At 45.4% G+C, this 14,007-nt stretch overlaps 1 protein-coding gene across 2 annotated transcripts in view; it reads right to left on the bottom strand.

Annotated features, from left to right (window-relative positions):
• FRAS1 (Fraser extracellular matrix complex subunit 1) overlaps positions 1-14,007 on the bottom strand; it is a 384,087-nt gene that overhangs the window by 90,859 nt on the left and 279,221 nt on the right. For both annotated transcript variants that reach the window (XM_081876572.1, XM_081876571.1), the window contains exons 33-37: positions 12,493-12,630; positions 6,368-6,400; positions 4,625-4,756; positions 2,881-3,006; positions 1,575-1,822 (exon numbers count right to left, since the gene is read on the bottom strand). In XM_081876572.1, the coding sequence (XP_081732698.1) occupies positions 1,575-1,822; positions 2,881-3,006; positions 4,625-4,756; positions 6,368-6,400; positions 12,493-12,630 (677 nt within the window). The remainder of the gene's footprint in view (positions 1-1,574; positions 1,823-2,880; positions 3,007-4,624; positions 4,757-6,367; positions 6,401-12,492; positions 12,631-14,007) is intronic.

A 14,007-nucleotide genomic window follows, 5' to 3' on the forward strand; every position in this document is an offset into this window, starting at 1 on the left:
TAATAAAACATTAAACATTAAAAAAAAAACCTTCCCTATATAGGATTGACTTCACATGGCTTGGGAGTTGGATAACTCCATACCCGCCCACATTTCTCGACTGAAAATAGAAAAGAGGGACATTCCGAGATCAAATCACAAACCAGGATGGCTTCTGTAAAGCTGGGACTGTCACTGGAAAATTGGGACAATTGGAGGGTCTGCTGCTGCTGTTTCTTTGGTTCCCCAGCAGCAAGTGTTCAACAAGGTCTGAGGAGGTCGTAGTTCAAATCACTGCTCAGTCATGAAACTCACTAGAGTGATCTGGGCCTTTCACTCTCCTTTATTTATTGCAACCCAGCTCTACAATTCTGTGATGCATGGGACTGTGCTGTGATATTCCACCTTTCCTCCAAGGAGGTCCAAGGTGGTGTGTGTAGTTCTTCATGCCCTCTCCCCAATTTTTCTTCACAACAACCCTGTGAGGTAGGTTAGGCTGAGGGTTTCTGACTGGCCCAAGGTCACTCAGTGAGCTTCATGGGGAAGATTGGACCCATTCCCTTTTTTAAAGGGAAATTCCCTTATTCCAAATAGGATTCCTCGCAAGAAAAGGGAAAAGTTGACAGTTATGATTGGACCCGATCCCTGAACTCCCAGGCCCTAGTCCAACACTCTAACCACTAAACCACCCTGACTTTCTGGGCCTTATCTGCCTCACAAAGTCGATGTAAAGATAAAAGAAACAAAAAGTGAACAGTCCTTAGAATCTTGAGAAAGTCATTCCACGTATTACAACTGGGCACCAATGGACATTCTCCTCCTTATAACGTTTTCAAAACAAACATAGGGAAATGGACAGAAACCATCTAAAACCATCTATAAGTACTCCACAAATGTAAGAACTTTGGAACTCCCTGCCTATCAATATCATACAGGCTCCTTCACTGTACAGTGGTACCTCAGGTTAAGAACTTAATTCGTTCTGGAGGTCAGTTCTTAACCTGAAACTGTTCTTAACCTGAAGCACCACTTTAGCTAATGGGGCCTCCTGCTGCCGCCACACCGCCAGGGCACAATTTCTGTTCTCATCCTGAAGCAAAGTTCTTAACCCGAGGTACTATTTCTGGGTTAGCAGAGTTTGTAACCTGAAGTGTCTGTAACCTGAAGTGTCTGTAACCTGAAGTGTCTGTAACCCAAGGTATCACTGTACTCCTTTTGGCACCTGCTAAAAACGTTGCTGCTTAGACAAGGCTACGCAGATGCTTTGGACATTGAGACAATTTTAATCCTTTTTAGTATCTTAACTTTTGTTATCTAAATTTTCTCGATTTTTTCCCTCCTCATCCACGCAATCCAGCAGAGCCTGTCCCTAACTCACCGAGAGTTTGAGACCCATCAGCTACCCTCACCTGGTTTACCTGGCCAATCAAAGCTGTTCCTAGGTTGTGGATGCTGTCAAATGTGGACATGTTGAGGACAAACTACCCCAAATGTGTCCCCCCACCAGAGGTACTACCCCTCCCCTAACACCCCGACAGGCTGACAGGCTGGTACATTATTGAGGCTAAGATGCTGGAAACAAATGGTGCACTTACAATATAGGCAAAGTGGGATCGGGTGATGATCACAGAGCTTTTAGCAGCCACCGTGATGGCGAGTGAGCAGCCGGGATCCAGCCTGGGGCCTTCACTGTTGATCAGGGCTACTTCGACTTTCAGTACGGCTGTCGCTGTGGTGGTGCCATCAGTCACTGAAATCTCCATAGTGTCTTCCGCTGAGGACGAACCATCATGGATATACTGTAGAGCATTCCTGGTGACCTCCTCATACGTGAAGGTATCTCCTTCTCAGAAAGAAAGGTTGAAATCAGGAGTTTTCCGTGGACAACATGGTGAGAACTTGGGAAACAGCCTTACTAGAAAACTTAACCAATAAACTGAAACTGACACGGGGACATCGCCACCCGACCCCACCCCCCATCTCCCCCCATCTCTTTCCCCCTTTCCTTCCTAATGTCTCAACAAATGAAACCAATTTGTAAAAAAAAATAATGTGTTATGTGGAAAAAAATACAAGAGAGAGACATTGCACATACCTTTGTAAATCAAGAAAATCTTTAATAAAAATACATTAAAAATAAAGAAGGAAGGAAGGAAGTTGGGAGGGGGTTGCCCAATAAATAAATTAAATAATAAAAAACCCACACATGGTGAGAACTGTGGCGCAAGGGTTTGTTTTGTCACAAATACACAGGCACCGAAAAGAGATACCTCCCAAGAAACGCGAACCCCTTTCTTTAACGATGTTCATGACCCAAATCAAGACCTTGTTATGCCAACCGCTCAATCTTCTCAGTGGAGGAGTTACGTTAAGTGCAGTCGTACCTCAGAAGTCGAATGGAATCTGTTCTGGAAGTTCGTTCGACTTCCAAAACGTTCAGAAACAAGACCCGGCTTCCGATTGGCTGCAGGAAGCTCCCGCAGCCAATTGGAAGCCGCGGAAGCCCCGTCGGACATTCAGGTTCCAAAGAACGTTCAGAAACCAGAACACTCACTTCTGGGTTTGTGGCGTCCGGGAGCCAAAGCGTTCGAGTCGCAAGGCGTTCGTCAACCAAGGTACAACTATAATAGGTTGGAATATTGACTATTCATTGGATAGAACAAACACCATTAGATGTACTGCCAGATAAGCTGAATGGTTCTTGTATTTGTTTTATTTAAAAAGCAATAAAATTTGTTTTAAAAATACACAAGCCAGGCCACTGTGACACACAGGGGATGTCTACATTCCAAGAAAAATAAGCACACACAGTTTGCCGCACAGGCCACACATTTTTACTTACAGAGAGATGTGTCTTAGTCTACAAAAAAATAAAAAATAAAATAAATCACACATGCCTACCTGCACTCAGGCGGCTTGGGAATGTGGAGCTGTGCTTGAAGAGATCTCCATGACGAGGAGGATCCACCACCTCAAAGAAAAGGTCTTCAGGAGTTGTGTCCACATCGCTCACTGTCAGCTGTATCCCTGAGGGATCCAAGTAGGGGAAGCAAAATGCATTTATTTGGGTTTTTATCCTCTCAGAAAAGCTGGAGTATTTTAGTATGAGCAGCTTACAAAGGGAGAAGAGTGAAGCATATGACACAAAAACCACACTATAAACAGGCACATCCTCGACCAATGCTAAAAGCACAGAAACCAAAGCACTTACAGTTCCTAGATAATTTGACTAGATTCTGAAAGTTGTCAAAACAACAGAGAATGTGTGCAAATGAACGCTATCAAAAGGTGATTTTTGCATCTTGCCCAGTTGATGTTCACTGTCTCCATGCGTTACTGGAAAATGTCACTATTTCCCACATTGACCAATGAATGTACATAGGTGAATATAACATGCTTAGGAAACAGGCAGTGTAAGAAATACTACGTTCATGATCAAGAATGTTGAAAAATTTCGGCAGACATAGAGGTGAAAAATGCTAATATCAGCTTACTCGTCCCATGTGCAGAACAGAAGTCAGTCAGCAAATACGGTCGTACCTTGGTTTTCGAACAGAGTAGTTCCCGAACATTTTGGCTCCTGAACGCTGCAAACCCAGAAGTGAGTGTTCTGGTTTGTGAACTATTTTTGGAAGCCAAACATCTGACGGGGCTTCCGTGGCTTCTGATTGGCTGCAGGAACTTCCTGCAGCCAACCAGGAGCTGCGATTTAGTTTTTGAACATTTAGGAAGTCGAATGGACTTCCGGAACAGATTCTGGTCGACTTCCAAGGTACAACTGTATTATCTGTATTTGTTGTTGCTTCCAGACCACAAATGATATATAATTGCTTAAGCCCCACCCCCCACCCCTATTTCCATTGCACTGAAATGAATGGGGTGGAATAACCTAAGAACGACATAACTTCATGATAAGTTCGCCACAGTGGACAGCAAGATAAATGATTTTGCTTTTGGAGGAACTGCAGCAGAAGGGAAACAGGGCTACACATGGGGAATAATAATAATAATAATAATAATAATAATAATAATAATAATAATAATAATAAAAATAAAAATAAATAAATAAAATTTTATTTATATCCCGCCCTCCCCAGCCGAAGCCGGGCTCAGAGTGGCTAACAACAGTAAAATAATGCAACATTCTAAAATCATTTCATTATAAAATTAATTCAAATCAGATTAATGGCAACCATTGGGCTAGAGTTATGAGAGGATTGCCAAAGGAGGGGGTCAGAACAACTCTGTCTTGCAGGCCCTGCAAAAAGATGTCAAGTCCCGCAGGGCCCTAGTCTCTTGTGACAGAGCGTTCCACCAGATCGGGGCCACAGCCGAAAAAGCCCTGGCTCTGGTTCAGCATTTGTGTTTCACAGGGTGAGAAAGGCTTTGCACCTTTATACAGTATGCACGTGTGCTTGGACCCAGGGTCTTTTGCCTCACCATCCCCACTACTGACTCCCTGTTGCTACTCAGCTTCAAAAAAATAAAAAAATAAAAAGTGTCCCCAGATTCATTGAAAAAATCTGGTAACCATAGACCAGCTAATTTATGGAAAGATCCTAAGAGGACTTGCAATGTGTGTGAATTGCAACTGGGTTGTGGGCTGCAGCTAGAGTCTGCTGGATTTCTTGTTCCTTCTCCTTACCGATAGTGGCTCTGCCTCCTTGGCTGACCTCAAGGACTGGAGCAGTGATCTGGAATAACGGCGATCCATCATCAGTGGAGAGCAAGTGGATAGTAAATGTCATCTCGGGGCTTGTATGTTCTCCATCTGAGACTGAAGGGAAAACCATTTAAATGGATTTGCCTTATATATAAGAACCAGCCCTAACCGCCCCCCCCAATTCTCCCCTGCCTACTTGCAAGTGAAGTAAATGACTCGCTGCAATTCAAAGTGCCAGTTTTGACCTATAGTGTTACAAATGGCCTAGGACTGGGGTATTTGAAATATGGCATCTTATATGAATCTACGTACCTATATGCACCCTCAAAGATCAGGTGGGTCGCTACTAAGAATGGTCTTTTCTGTAGTGGTGCCCTTGCTGTGGAACATTCTCTCTAAACATATTTGCTGCTTCACTGTCCTTTAAACACCACGTTCACAATACAGTCGTACCTTGGATCCCGAATGCTCCAGAACCTGGACGTTTTGGCTCCCGAACGCCGCAAACCTGGAAGTGAGTGTTCCGGTTTGTGACCATTCTTTGGAACCCGAATGTCTGACGTGGGTTCCACGGGTTCTGATTGGCTGCAGGAGCTTCCTGCAGCCAATCAGAAGCCGTGCATTGGTTTCCAAATGTTTTGTAAGTTGAACGGACTTCCGGAACAGATTCCGTTCGACTTCCGAGGTACGACTGTAGTTTCATTCACCAAACCCCTCTGGTGGGTTTTAATTGCCGTTGGGTTTGGCTGGATATGGTGTACTGCTCCTTTTGGTGTTGCATATTTGTTGATATGTGATTGTTGTTTTTTACTTTGTTTCCCACCCCCCTTTCAATATTGCTAAGTAAACCGCCTTAGACATTAACCTAACGTTAAGGTAGGATATTGTTAAAATCATCATCATCATCATCTAGGATGTGTGTCTCTAAAAATCTACCCTCTCCCCCTTTGTCCTTCATAATAAGCATTTTGCTAGTCTGTGATAACTAATTTACTTTTATGTAAAGGGTTATAATAACTTCAGTAAGTAAAGGGTTATAATAACTTCAGTAAAAATTATCCTTGCCCCCCTACCTAGGTTTTGCCCCCACCCCCCAAAATACCCAAAACTGTCTTCATCATCTGCAGGAAATGAACTAATTCACACTTTTATAGAAAATGCAATCCTCTTAAAAAAAACCACATAACAACAACTATAATAGCTTCAGTAACTGTTCCGCCCCCTGAAAATAACTGTCTTCCATTATCTGCAGGAAAGTTGCCTATACGTATTCTTTACTTTCTTATTCTGGAAATCTATTATTTCCTGGCAGAACCCGGCTCTAGAATCCTGAGGCCCACTAAACAGCTGCAAAGCACTGTGATAGAATGAGGACAATTGACAGCAGAAAGGTATCTGAGAAGGGTGTGCTTAAGAGCTTCCTCCTGCCTACTGCATGTCCCTGCATCTTCCTCTCCCTAGTTGGAGGTGTGTGGAGAAAAGCAGCTGGGGGGAAACAACAGGAGGAGGAAGGGTTAAGCACCCCCTCACACGATCACTTCTCCCTGCTAATTTCCTTTCACATCCCTTGATCTTTTTTTTTTCTTGCTAAGATTGCTAATCATGCTGTTTCACCTTCATCGCAAGCTAGGATTTAATCACTGTTATTTTTAAACTAGCAGGTATTAACAACATACTAAACAAGCTCGCAGCGCGTTAGAAAATGAACTGCAGGGCGATGTGTACCTGTAAAACGAAAGCTGACGGATTCTGGAAGGCCTATAGGAAATAAAACACAAAAAGAGAACGTAATTGTTTTCAGCGTGTGGCAAAATACAGTGTCACCTTACCTGACCTACAAAACCACTTCAGCTAGTGAGGCCGTTGAGATTTGGTGGGGCGAGGTCCAGAAACAAACTCCCTCCATTTTGAAATAATGAGCATATTAAGAATTTGAGCCAATAGCCCCTTGGATTTCAGCTCATCTTGTAAATAAACAGCTCATTCCAAGTCACTCTGCCTCCTTCCAGAAGCACTGAACATGTGAGGTCAGTGGGAGAAGGCTCATCAGTCCTACAGTAGGCGCTAAAGCTCCAGAAAAAATTGTGGGAACTCTTACTACCCGCAGCTTTCGAGCCTAAGCCTTAAATATGCCTGTAAAGCACACATGCACTTCTCAAAGAACTGTAGTTTAGCCCTCACAAAGTACATTTCCAAGCATTCTTAGCAAACAACTGTGCCCAGAATTCTTTGAAGAGAAAATGTGCTTAAAATGCATGGTGTGTACGCCTCTCTTAGATCTAGCTGAAGGATAGCTGACCTGTGGCCCTCCATTTGTTGCTGGATTACAACTCTCATCAGCCCTGACTATCAGCCACAAGGGGTGGGTCTGATGGGAGTTGGAGTCCAATATCTGAAGGCCCACAGGCTAGCAACTCTTGAGCTTGCTCTGTGCCCTTCAACCTTAGGTTGAAGTTTAAGCTGGCTGGTGAGGTTGGGAGCTGTAGCTTAACAACACCCGGGACCCTCTCAGGTCGAAGAACATTGATGCAGCGGAAATATTTTGAAGCATTTCATCTGAAGGCAAACCCAAGAGTGCTTTCGTTAAGAGTGTATTTAGCGTGGGTGACCTATTCAAGGTCCTACAGCTAGAAACAGTCAAGCGGTTTGGGTCTCTTAAACTGCCACATGGCAGTATAGCCCCTGTAGCTTCAATCTCAGGCATTTGCAGACAGAGAAGCAACAGCTGGACAAAAGAAATGGCTTCTATACCTGTTTATGGTGCTGCACTAGGTAAAAGTAAAAGGTAAAGTCAGTTAAGGTCAGTCAAAGGTGACTATGGGGTTGCGGCGCTCATCTCGCTTTCAGGCCAAGGGAACAGGCGTTTGTCCACAGACAGCTTTCCGGGTCATGGGGCCAGCAGGACTAAACCGCTACTGGCGCACGGAGGACCGTGACGAGTGTCAGAGCGCACAGAAATGCCGTTTACCTTTCCGCTGCAGTGGTATCTATTTATCTACTTGCACTAGTATGCTTTTGAACTGCTAGGTTGGCAGGAGCTGGGACAGAGCAATGGGAGCTCACCCCGTCGCGGGGATTCGAACCACTGACCTTCCGATCAGCAAGTCCAAGAGGCTCAGTGGTTTAGACCACAGCGCCACCCGCAACCCGCTGCACTAGACGATTTATATGCCTGTTGATAACATGTTTCTAAAAATGGGATCCAAATATTGCTGCTTTCTTCCAGAAAGTTCAGTTGGTTTGAGCTTGGTGATGAACGCCAAGGTTGCAGATTCGATCCCCGCATGGGAGAGATGTATATTCCTGCTTTGCAGGGGGGTGGACTAGGGGATTGGTCCTCAGGGTCCCTTCCAACTCTACAATTTTGTAGAGTGCAACCTAAGACATGCAGCACTAACAGAGACTAAGGTTGCTTCCAGATAACCTGTTTATTGAGCATTTCCTCCGATTTGCTACATGAAGCTTAGGGGATGTTGCAGTGAGTGTAATCCCATACTTAATCGTGAATTTTCCCTTCACTTTCTTTATTGCAAAAAGTCTGATTGCGATGGTGAGACGGGACTGTTGCACAAGAGCAACTGACTGTGCCAGTATCCCACCCGACTCTCATGCGTAAATAGCAATAGTCCAGAAGCACCCTAAGGCTTCAATTCTACCTACTCAAATTTACGCTGTGGTCTAAACCACAGAGCCTAGGGCTTGCTGGTCAGAAGGTCGGTGGTTCGAGTCCCCGCGACGGGGTGAGCTCCCGTTGCTTGGTCCCTGCTCCTGCCAACCTAGCAGTTTGAAAGCACGTCAAAGTGCAAGTAGATAAATAGGTACCGCTCCGGCGGGAAGGTAAACGGCGTTTCCATGTGCTGCTCTGATTTCGCCAGAAGCAGTTTAGTCAAGCTGGCCACGTGACCCAGAAGCTGTCTGCGGACAAACGCCAGCTCCCTCGGCCAGTAAAGCGAGATGTGCGCCATAATTCCAGAGTCGTTCACGACTGGAATTAACTGTCAGGGGTCCCTTTACCTTTACCTAAGCCCCATTTAGTTCAACAGGAGTAGACACAATTAGGACAATTCAATCAAGGCTGCAATCCCTATATTGAAAACAAGTCTAGATATAGATGTTATGGATATAACTCCAAGGCATTTTTTTCTCCTCTTCCTACCAGTTCTTGCAGACTGAAAGCTCTGCTTGTGATTTTGTAACATTTTGGTTAGCCCTAAAAGGCATTGCTGCAGATTTACAAGGCAAAAATCTCTCTTTCTCTCGCTGTATGTACTATCAGGGTTCCCACGAGGGACCTCTTTGAAACTGAAACATTTTTGGCCATGGACTGCAAAGCTCCGAAACCATTCTGGGATTGGAATAGGCCTTCTAAATGAACATTCATTTAGACTTGTCATTTGCCTCTTCCTTGGGACCAGTAAGAACAATTTAAAAGCACATTTTAAAGAAAAGAGATATTTAAAAAACGGTAACAACATAATAAATCCACTCATGGCCAGCTTAAGTATGGGAACCAAATCCCAAAGTTAAAAAAAGCTGAAAAAAATGCTCAGATGTGTGCTATTGTACGGTTTCAATTCTAGACGTGTGCTGTTGAACAGCTTCAATTCGTTGTCACTGGGGCTTGAGCAGAAGAACTTGCTAGTGAATGGTAAAGGCAAAGGTAAAGGGACCCCTGACCATTAGGTCCAGTCATGACCAACTCTGGGGTTGCGGCGCTCATGGCCGAGGGAGCCGGCATACAGCTTCCAGGTCATGTGGCCAGCATGACTAAGCCGCTTCTGGCGAACCACAGCAACGCATGGAAACACCGTTTACCTTCCCACTGGAGTGGTACCTATTTATCTACTTGCACTTTGACATGCTTTTGAACTGCTAGGTGGGCAGGAGCAGGGACAGAGCAACGGGAGCTCACCCCGTTGCGGGGATTCGAACAGCTGACCTTCCGATCGGCAAGTCCTAGGTTCTGTGGTTTAACCCACAGCGCCGTACCCCACCTAGAATCATAGAATCACAGAATTGTAGAGTTGGAATGGACCCCCAAGGTCATCTAGTCCAACCCTCTGCAATGCAGAAGAAGAAGAGTTTGGATTTGATATCCCGCCTTTCACTCCTCTTCAGGAGTCTCAAAGCAGCTAACATTCTCCTTTCCCTTCCTCCCCCACAACAAATACTCTGTGAGGTGAGTGGGGCTGAAAGACTTCAAAGAAGTGTGACTGGCCCAAGGTCACCCAGCAGCTGCATGTGGCAGGAGCGGAGACGCAAACCCAGTCCCCCAGATTACGAGTCTACCGCTCTTAACCACTACACCACACTGGCTCTCAATGAAGGATTCTTTTTGCCCAATGTGGGGCTTGAACCCACGGCGCTGAGACTACAAGCCTCATGCTCTACCGATTGACCAGTCATCTGATCACAGCCTTCCCCACTATGGTGAGATGTATTGTATTCCCATCTGAAATATAGTGGTTACTTCTAAATTTGCATGTATATGCAAATTTTATGCAGATCCGTGCTTTCTCTTTTGACCACACCAAGCCTCATTTTTTTCTTATCCGTAAACAGGCATTTTCTCATTTCAGGCCCATTGGGAGAATTGGGTTGTTTGTTTGCTTTGTACTTTCAAAAATGGCAGCTGTTTGCATTGTAATATACCCCCGAGATCTATGTCTCGATGTCCTGCGCTACAAATTATTTGACAGTGTGCCAGGGAGTTTCATGAACTGATAATTTTATGTCCTGGTAAAATCCAATGATTTAGTAATATAATTGCTTTTAGATTTCATTGCCTTGGAACACGCAGTCCAACAAATGAGAGACTGTATATATCATCAGAACTGCCACATATCATTTGGAAAGGCATTATAACGAGCTGATCGCATTGTGGATGGGAAGGATGCTGTTCTAACAAAATGGAAGGAACGTTCGGGACAAGAGGTGCCCATGGTTAATATAATTCCCTTTGAAAATGGAATTTCTCATGCAGAGAACATCAGAACAAGCTCCTCCACCCAGTGTGGACTTCCAATCTCTCTCACAAAGGAAAATTCACAACATGTATCTACGTATTTTTCCTTATCAGAATTCTGTGAAAGGAGCAGCTATGGAAAGAGAGATTTGTGCAAGATTTTGTGTAAGAGACTTTGATGCTGAGCAGGTCTTTGAGCCTGCATAAACCCCATATTCAACCCATATTCTGGTTCTCTTAGGGAAGCCATCCCAAATCTGATGCCTCCGGGATACTTTGGATTACAATTCCCATCAGCCCCAGACAGCATGGCCAGTGATGGGAGTTGTAGTCCAAACGATCTTAAAGGCACCAGTTTAGAAATGACTGCCCTGGGGCCTAACCAAATGTTACATGGGAAAAAATGGAATTACTGTAATCCCAATAAAAGCTGTTTCAGGAGAGTACGGTTTGGAAGGGGCCAGTCACAGTCTGTACCTTTTCCTGCTCCAAATCACTCATCCCAAAGCTGCTTCCACCCAATCCATAGGGTGTCAAACGTATCTGCAAAGGTAAACAGTCCATTGAAACTCATGGAAAGAGTGATTTTGGAGAGGTAACAGGTAGGGAGAGGCCAGCTTCTCTGCTCCAATTTGCAATCTCACATCAATCAACCTCACTTTTTTAAATGCAGCCTGGGCTTCGACATGTATCAGCTGTACAGGGAGGACTATACCACTTTAGGCTGTTAAAGTGTGGACTACATGGTTAAATGCGCTGCAGTGCTGTCATATGGAAAGCTAGGATGCCAGAAAAACAAGGATTTCTCACCTTAGCATCTATTGAAGGGGCATCTATTGAAGCCCTGGTCTATACTGCAAGCTATGGCACTGAATGATGACTACAGGAATGTGCAATGTGGAGATCCCCCAAGAAGATATCTGCCTGCCCGTGCTACCCAATTCAACTACCGTATTTTTTTGCTCGATAACACGCACCTGACCATAACACGCACATAGTTTTTAGAGGAGGAAAACAAGAAAAAAAAATCTGAATGAAACAGTGGATGTATCATTTTTGTGCTTCATGCTGTGGCCACAGACATGTGATTTGACGGTGAGTTTGGGGTAGCCCAATGCAAAAATCCTGAGAATCCATGTCGATCTGTGCTTTGTAACCACGTTTTTGCACCATTGCAGCCCCAGGCAACAGTGGGTGCGTGATTTTTTTTTTGGTGCAGGCTGTAGCCATGGACATGCTATGTGATCTGATGGTGAATCTGGGGTGACCCAATGCAAAGATCCTGAGGATCCATATGGATCCATGCTTTGTAACCACGTTTTAAGTGGGGAGGGAAGGAAAAACATAGAAGGGACAAGGAGCACGAGAGGGGTGTGCGGAGAAGCAGCTGGCTAAGAATGCAGGAGAGGGGTTTAAAGGGGGGGGAGGAAGGCAAAAGTCCCCCCCAGCTAGCCCTCTCTCTCTCTCTCTCTCTCTCTCTCTCTCTCTCTCTCTCCCCTGCATGTTTTCCGCTGCCTGCGAGTCCCTAGACGCAGCAGCAGCAGCACCGGAGCACGGAGAGGAATTAGAGGGAAGGACGCTCTGCTTTCCCCTCCGCTTGCCTGGAGGGGAGGGGATTTGCCTGCTCTTTGTTCCGTTTGAGCAAACACAGTAACGAAACAGAAGAGGGTGGGCAGTAAGACCCTGAGGCAGAATGCAGGAAAGCAGCAGCCTCCTCTCCTCCGTGAGGGCGCGATATGATTTTTGCCTGATTTTTGCCCTGTACTTGAGACAGTCAGCTCCAGGGACCACACATTCGCTCAATAACACGCACAGACATTTCCCCTTACTTTTTAGGAGAAAAAAATCTGTGTGTTATAGAGGGAAAAATACGGTAACCTCTTACCGGCAAAGGAGAATTCCATCAGCTCTCTGATATGAGGGGCTGCAGTAGGTGGGCGGTACACGATTTTGCCATGGTTAATGTCAGCCTGTGTAAAGTACTTTACCGGGGACAGTGGCTTATCCCTGTGCTCCACAATGCCTGCAGAGAGAGGGAGAGTTTCGTTTTCAACACACAGCATATGTTACGTTTCTACAAACATATCTTGTTACCAGATACAGTGCTGATGTCTTTCCTGTATTTCATCCAACGACCACCCAATTAATTGTCAGTTTGTATGAGACTTGAACCAGGAACTCTCTGGTCTGTACATTGCCACCTCTAGTGATGAATACAGACGTCACCAATATCAGTTCGATATCAGGAGCTTGTAATTGTAACTCAGCTACAAGGGGAATAGTACGTTCCATGAGTTCTTCTCCAGCTCAGATTTTAATCTCACACAGAGAAGAACCGCACTTCCCACTCTCTCCCATCTGCCCAGCCAGTCCTTAACATCCAATATCTCTTGGGAAAACTCCATTTCCCAGGTCTACTTGGGCCTGATGTGTTTGCGCAGCGGTGTGAAAAACCCCCTTTCTAATAAGACTGAAGAGAGCCTAATGGGCATCTCTGCAGTTCCTAAGAGAACAAAATATTTTCCTAACCTCAACCTTGACTTGAGAAGGGCTGACTCATCACAGGGGTGATGCCAGCCCTCCAGCTCAATATGCCACTATTTCACTATGCCAGCTCTCCAGCTCAATAAATCTAGTTCCGTAAACTCCACGGGAGACAGAATTCACATTAGGCCTTTTGTCACTCCTCATAACACTTCTGCTGCTCTCTGCACACAACCCACCCCCTTTGCTTGACACTTCCATGCTGTTTATATAGCAGTCACTGCAGCCGGGGCAGGCTGCTCATCCCTGGCGCCTTGCCAGGAGTCATTTCCGAAATGCCAAGACTGTGTCCTGCAGAGTCTCCAGCCTTGCACAATTCTTCCGAAGCATCACGCCAGGTGCCAGAAGGGGGGCCTTGATTCAGATTGGCTCTGCTTAACCGTAACACATTTTACAGAAAAATAACTCTGCTTAATCTAAGCCAATCTGATCCGAGCCTAGGAATTTCACCATAAATAAAGGTAAAGGGACCCCTGACCATTAGGTCTAGCCGGGCCGACTCTGGGGTTGCGGCGCTCATCTCGCTTTATTGGCCGAGCGAGCCGGTGTACAGCTTCCAAGTCATGTGGCCAGCATGACTAAGCCGCTTCTGGAGAACCACAGCAGGGCACAGACACGCCGTTTACCTTCCCGCCGGAGTGGTACCTATTTATCTACTTGCACTTTGACATGCTTTCGAATTGCTAGGTTGGCAGGAGCTGGGACCAAGCAACGGGAGCTCACCCCATTCATACTGATCGGCAAGTCCTAGGCTCTGTGGTTTAACCCACAGCACCACCCGTGTCCCATAAATAGTGGGTTGCAAAAACAGAGAAAAAGAAGCAATAGTCTCATCCTTAGGCTTCACCTGAAGACA

The sequence above is a fragment of the Podarcis erhardii genome (assembly GCF_964252035.2).
Source record: "Podarcis erhardii genome assembly, chromosome: 9".
Lineage (NCBI taxonomy): Eukaryota > Metazoa > Chordata > Lepidosauria > Squamata > Lacertidae > Podarcis > Podarcis erhardii.